The sequence below is a fragment of the Cynara cardunculus genome (assembly GCF_001531365.2).
Source record: "Cynara cardunculus var. scolymus isolate 2C chromosome LG 17, CcrdV1, whole genome shotgun sequence".
NCBI classification, from domain to species: domain Eukaryota; kingdom Viridiplantae; phylum Streptophyta; class Magnoliopsida; order Asterales; family Asteraceae; genus Cynara; species Cynara cardunculus.
The window spans coordinates 11,597,751-11,605,168 of NC_037544.1; the positions used below are offsets into that span (position 1 = coordinate 11,597,751).

General features: G+C 41.2%; 1 protein-coding gene across 1 annotated transcript; it reads right to left on the bottom strand.

Moving 5' to 3' along the window:
• Positions 1-4,031: 4,031 nt before the first annotated feature.
• LOC112499851 lies at positions 4,032-5,018 on the bottom strand. Its single transcript, XM_025103125.1, has 2 exons — positions 4,462-5,018; positions 4,032-4,269 (listed from the first exon to the last, which is right to left on the bottom strand). Exons 1-2 carry the CDS (start codon positions 5,016-5,018, stop codon positions 4,032-4,034), a joined length of 795 nt encoding a protein of 264 aa, XP_024958893.1.
• Between the last annotated feature and the right edge of the window lie 2,400 nt (positions 5,019-7,418).

Sequence of the window (7,418 nt, forward strand, 5' to 3'; positions counted from 1 at the left end):
AAAATTAAACACAAGATCGAAAAAGAAGAAGGAGGATGCAAACTCAAGAGGTTTTACAAAAGTAAGATAATTAGTATCATACCTTTTTCTTGAAGTCTTGGAGGATCTTCAACATTGAGAAAGAATTGCACGAAGGTGAAATAAACTAGAGAGCGTTTGGTTTATAGAAAGAGAGAATGGGCTGGCCAACAAGGCTCAAGCAAAATAAAACCTTTATTTTCCCAAAAGAATAAGCCCACTAAAACCTTTACCCAAAAATAAAATGGCTTTATAAAACCGAAAACTCCATTTTTTTGATAAAACAAGTGGACATTCAAATGGAACTTTTGCAATTTAATTTATGGAAAACTCATAACATCAACTTTATTTTTATCTAGAGCATTTTCAAAAATAGTTGGCATTGCATAAAATAACTTTATCTGATCTCCTACCAAAGCGCGACCTTCCCAACAAAATTTGGGAGCTAATACCAGAAAGGTTGTAATCACTTAAGACTAGATCCTAGAGAAATATAATTTCTAATTATAGGATCTGCAATGAGGTGCTAACCTGAAGCTCAGAAGTGACGAGATGTCACAGTCTCCCCTTGTCAGAGAAATTTCGTCCCGAAATTTATTTGTCTACTCCAAATCAAGGCTTGTTAGGGAACTAATGTGGATACTTGCTTCTCATGGAATCTTCTCTTTCCCACGTATATCCCGGTCCATGCCGCAAAGTCCAATGAACTTTTACAATTGGGATTTTGTTGTGTCTCAACTGCTTAACCTTACGGTCGAAGATTTCGATCGGCTCCTCAATGAAATGTTGTCGTTCATTAATTTGAATATCTTCCAGAGGTAGAACTAAAAACTCGTCGGCTAAACACTTCTTAAGATTCGACACATGAAATGTATCATGGATGGCACTAAACTTTGGGGGTAAGTTGAGTTTGTATGCAACTGGTCCTACTCTTTCGAGTATTTCGAATGGACCGACATACCTTGGACTAAGCTTTCCTTTCTTTTCGAAGCACACAACCCCTTTCCACGGTGATACTTTTAAAAGGACTTTATCACCCACTTGAAATTCCAAGGGTTTCCTTCGGTTATCKGCRTAGCTCTTYTGACGATCCCTTGCAGCTTTAWGTTTTTCTTSGATGATTGCGATTTTGTCGGTTGTCTCTTGGATAATGTCAGGCCTGGTCAGTTGCCTATCGCCAATTTCCTGCCAACTGAGTGGGGATCTACATTTTCGTCCATACAAGGCTTCAAAAGGTGAACATTGGATACTGGTGTGATAGCTATTATTGTAGGAAAATTCGACCAATGGCAGATGGGTATCCCAACTACCTCTGAAGTCTATCACACAGGCTCGCAACATATCCTCTAGTGTTTGAATTGTCCTCTCCATTTGTCCATCCATTTGAGGATGATATGAAGTGCTTAAATCCAATCTCGTGCCTAGTGCCCTTTGAACCGATTGCCATAACCTGGAAGTAAAGCGGCTGTCTCTATCTGAGATGATAGAAACAGGTACTCCATGCCGCAACACAATCTCATTGACATATAACTACGCCAGCCTTTCCGTACTGAAATCTTCTCGAATAGGCAAAAAGTGCATGGATTTCGTAAGTCGATCCACTATGACCCAAACTGAGTCATATCCCTTCCTTGTTCTTGGTAACTTTGTAACAAAATCCATTGATATCTGATCCCATTTCCATTGGGGAATCTCTGGTTGCTGAAGAAGACCAGATAGTTTCTGATGTTCAGCTTTTACTCTTGCACAGGTCATACACCGACTTACGTACAAGGCAACGTCTCTTTTCATTCCTGGCCACTAGTAATATTCTCTTATCCCTTTGTACATCTTATCGGATCCTGGGTGAATCGAATATTTGGAACGATGTGCTTCCTCCATAATTGTAGACCGGAGGCTATCGCTCCTTGGTATCCAAACTCTATCCTTGAAGTAACGCACTCCATCCGATCGGGTTTCGAATTCCTTCTCTAAGTGATCCAGGGTCTCATTCTTCAGATTCTGTGATTTCAACGCCTCATGTTGAGCTTCAAGAATTTGCGTTTTTAGGTTCGTTTGAACCAACATTCCCATGGCTCGTACCCTTGACGGTTTCACCCTTTCTTTCCGGCTTAAGGCGTCGGCTACCACGTTAGTTTTTCCTGAGTGATACTTTATTTCACAATCATAATCGTTGAGACGTTCGACCCACCTCTGTTGCCTCATGTTCAACATCTTTTGATTCAGAATATGTTGAAGGCTTTTATGATCAGTGAAAACGATGCATTTGATGCCGTAAAGATAGTGCCTCCAGATTTTCAGTGCGAACACCACTGCCCCCAACTCGAGGTCATGCGTAGTGTAATTCTTTTCATGCACTTTGAGTTGCCTTGAGGCATACGTAATGACTTTGTCTTTTTGCATTAGCATGCATCCTAAGCCTTGATGCGATGCATCATAGTAGACCACAAAATTTTTCGAACCCTCCGGTAGGGCTAAGATCGGTGCGTGACATAGCCTCTGCTTAAGAGTCTCAAACGCTTCTTCCTGTTTCTCACTCCAAACAAACTTCTGGTCCTTCTGGGTTAAGACAGTGAGTGGTTGCACAATTTTTGAGAAATTTGTAATGAATCTTTGGTAATAGCCTGCCAAACCAAGAAACTGTCGAATCTCTAATGGGGTTCTTGGGGCCTTCCAATTCTTAATGGCCTCGACCTTGGCAAGATCCACCTGAATCCCTCTTTCATTAACTATGTGCCCAAGAAATTGTACTTCCCGAATCCAAAATTCACACTTGGAAAATTTTGCGTACAATATCTGGCCCTAGAGTAGCTCCAATATTAACCTTAGGTGTTGTTCATGTTCCTCCTTACTTGGAGAATAGATCAGTATATCATCTATGAAAACAATTACGAATTTATCCAAGTAGGGTCTGCAGACTCTATTCATTAAATCCATAAAGACGGCCGGTACATTGGTTAGCCTAAATGGCATAACCATAAACTCGTATTGACAGTACCGGGTTTTGAAGGCTGTTTTCGGAATGTGCTCTTCCCGCACTCTCACTTGGTGATATCGAGACCGTAGGTCAATCTTGGAAAAGTATACTGCACCTTGGAGTTGATCGAACAGGTCATCGATTCGAGGAAGGGGGTATCTATTCTTGATGGTCAACTTATTAAGTTCCCTATAATCAATGCACATTCGCATTGACCCATCTTTCTTTTTGACGAATAGAATCGGCGCACCCCATGGTGAGTAACTTGGTCTCATAAATCCCATGTCTAAAAACTCCTGGAGTTTTTTTGACATTTCCTGCATCTCCGCACGTGCCAGACGATATGGTGCCTTTGCCACTAGGGCAGCCCCAGGGATCAAGTCGATACCGAATTCGACTTGTCTTTGCGGGGGTAACCCTGGTAAATCCTTGGGAAATACATCAGAAAACTCCTGAACTACAGGGACCACGCCGATATCTTCTTCCTTGCCCTTCCTATCAATAACATGCAATAGGAATGCAACATACTTCTTCCTCAAGTACCTCCGCATTTTTGTACTATCTTAGTTTTTCGATTCGACATGTCTCCTTGAATCTCTATTGGGTCATTTCCCTCTTGAGGAATCCGGATAACCTTTTCTGAACAGACAATTTCAGCTCGATTTTTGGATAGCCAATCCATGCCTACAACTATGTTGAAGCTTCCTAACCCAATAGGAATAAGGTCTATGCTAAACTCCTTATTAGCTAAACTTAGTGTACAATCCTTGATTATATTTCTAGCCCTAAATTCTTGGCCATTGGCAAACTCAACTACATAAGCTTCTTTCAGCCTCTAGGATTTTAGGTTAATCTTATGCTTAAAATCCAGGGATACAAAACTTCAATCCGCTCCCGAATCAAATAGAACTGACGCGAATTCATTATTCAAAAGGAACGTACCTGAGACCACATTGGGATCATCTCTAGCTTCTTTGGCCCCAATTTCAAACGCTCTGCCCCGTGTCTGACTCTCTGGGTTCCCTTGACTGATCGTTCAGGCTTGGCCTACATTGGCTCCATGTTTCCTTTTCGGGCAAACGTTCCTCTTGTGATCTGGACTTCCACAATCGAAGCACAATCGTTTCCAGCAATCCTTTGCTGTTTGACCCCCGAGATGGCACCTTTGACAAGTGATGTAGTTTCCCCAGTGTGGGTATTTGCATCTATTGCACTTGGCCTTGTCTCTTTGATTCACCGTCTGAGTCTGTGCTCCGAAATTTCCTATCGTTCTCCTATTTTTGTCATATTTTTGCATAGGTCTTCGATTTCCATACTCCTCCACCTTTCTTTTCCCCTTGGTGAATTCTCCTGAATGAACCGCGTTATTCGTGAGTTTGGTGGCAATATCGATGGCTTCTTTAAGGGTCTTCAGGTTGGCCGAGGTGATGTTTCCCCTAATTTCTAGTTACAACCACCAAATATACCTCTCAATGCGAACTTCCTTTGGTGAAACTAGGTGTGGCACTAGATTTGCCAACTCATGGAATCGAACCGTATACGCAGCTATATCATCCCCTTTCATTTTGTGATTCCATAACTCCATTTCTAGCTTCTGGAGTTCGCTTCTGGGGCAGTATTCGGCCTTGAGGAGTTTCTTGAACTCCTTCCATGGAAGTTGATTAGCCACTTCTCGACCTCTGGCCTGTACCAATGCATTCCACCAGGTGAGTGCCCTTCCTTGCAACAAAGAAGCCGCATATTCCACTTTGTTTATTTCAGAGCACTTGCTAATATAGAGGACAGATTCCATACTCTCTATCCATGTCAGTAATCCTGCAGCCCCTTCAGTCCCATGGAATTCTTTTGGATTGCAGGATCTGAACGACTTGTAAGTGCATTCTCTGGGTTTTCTAGGCTCAGGGTTTGATGATTGGTTCGCATTAAGCTTTGCCGCCACTTGACTGACAATGTTGGGTAGTGCGTCCAATAGTTGCTTTGACACAAGTCGTGCAACTTCGGGGTTCTCTCTTCTTGGTGGCATTTTCTATGGCCTAAATCAGAAGGGAGTTCATCATTAATATAGCAATACTTATGATGATATCTTCCAGTTATTCAATTTGATGTAAGGGGCATTCATCACATGGAGAGACATTCAAGCATTTATGTAACCACATAGCTTAAATTCATACACATTAAGGCTTGTCATAAATGAGCTCTTCTCAAAAAGATGTCATGTATTCGTAGATGATTATAATCACAAAAACAAAACCTCACATGTCTAAGCAAAAGAGTGGGTATCCTACCCCTAATTTTTATCCTAGAATAACATCCATCCTATTGCTATTCCCAACATCAATACCATCATTCCACAAACTACCAACCATCTATACAACTTCCTAATTTCCCGCCTGGCTGCGACAGCATCATCCGTGTTCCTTATTATGCTCTGGTGGTGTGCTTCCATCACATCGGACAGGTTGTTTAGGATGTGGTGGTGGTATCTCAGCCGGGTCTAGTGCATTTTGCGTATCTGATGCAATTCTCTGCACCCATTCTCGTTCAGCCAAGTTCATACCCTGGGCATAGGATGCAGGCACTCGAGTCACTATTTGAGATAGCCTATGTCCCTGCGGTGGTCGTGATGGCTTTCCTCTTACTCTAGAGGAATTCTCAAATGTCACTCGTCGAGGCAAGGGAACGCTCTTCCTTGGCGTGACTCTGATACTTGAGCCATGATAGGTTCGTGGTGGAACGTCGGGTGCTGGCTCTGATGGGGGAAAGAAAGATGCTGGTGGAGAGGCAGATGTTCCACTGGTTGCAGTGCCCTGCTCATACAGATATATCTCTTCATCATGGGCTAAGTTCCTTCTAGAGTGGCCAACCACGTAGCCGGATTCATCGACTGAGTATTCACTAGAATCGGATGACGCCATAGTGATCTGCGACATTAATAATCTTAATTACTAAATGCATCATCTATAAATGCTTAAAGATACAGCCAAAAATTCTAAACAAGGCTAAGAGTGGAAATCAAAGTAGACTCTCAAAATATAAAGCCTCTAGTTGTGCTACCAGAGTCTCTGGTTTCATGACCAGAGCTTCTGGTTCAACTAAAATCCTTAGCAAAGGATTTCTCATCCATCGGTCCTCTGGCAAATCAATGGAATTCTAATTTATCCTCCGCTAGTTCAACATCTACACTTAAAATAATTATGGAATTTTCGTCCATCGATCCTCTGGTTCCTCGTAACGCACTTACCAGAGCTTCTGGTTACAAGACCAGAGCCTCTGGTTCCATTTTCATACATAGAAAAATACTAAGCAACCTATCCATCGGTCTCTGGTTTCCTTCCCAACAATGCTTCTGGTGTATTTATGAAAAATAAATCTAAGGAATTCCCATTCCTTTGCCTCTGGTCCTTCTAACCAATGCTTCTAGTACCACATACACACTTTATAGCTTTATGGGATTTCTATCCTATTGCCTCTGGTACTTCTAACCAGAGCTTCTGGTGCCACTTAAACACTTAGAAATTTTATGAAATTTTTATCCCATTGCCTCTGGTACTTCTAACCAGAGCTTCTGGTGCCACTTAAACACTTAGAAATTTTATGAAATTTCTATCCCATTGCCTCTGGTCCTTCTATCCAGAGCTTCTAGTCCAACATGGACACTTAACAAGATAAGGGTTTTTCTACCCAACGTCTCTGGTCTTTCTAGGGCAATGGATATTCATAGTGAGTATAATGCATAAATTCGTGCTTTTCATAACAATTTCTTTATGGGAGCATATCTCTAGTACAGCCGATTAAGTTCTTCTTATTATATGTAAGTTAAACACAGGTGATCAGKCTCTGTTTAATCAACATATAATAATGTGACCCGCTTTCAATTCATATGATTCCAAATTCTTGAAAATTCCATTTTGAAAATTTTTGGTTATAGTCGATGGTTTCTTAAGGAAAACCAGCGTTCTCTATAACTGAAGCTCTGATACCAAATCTGTCACACCCYGCTAAAGCGGAAACGCGAGATGCAACAGRCAAGCGTGTCACAGCAACMATTAATAAATAACACCTTTAAGTTTTACAAAATAAAACTAGTTTAATAACATAACCAAAAATTTTATAAACCCTTTATTTACAAAACTTCCGACTCGAACTAAATCAGCTTTGCCACGAGTATGCTCCCATAGTACAACATATCTTACTTGCTTCCTGAAAAGCATGGAACATAAAATGAATTAAATACAAAGAGTTGGTGAGCTCACAGGTTTTCACATGCATAAAACATTTTAATGCATAAACCAAATATTTGCAAACTTATGGGAAACTTTTGCACTTGATAAATGTAAATCTTTCACGATGTAAAAACTTGAGACGCTACTGAGCCTTACCTGACCAACTTGCCCCATTAATTTACGAACGACCTTAAGTAGCC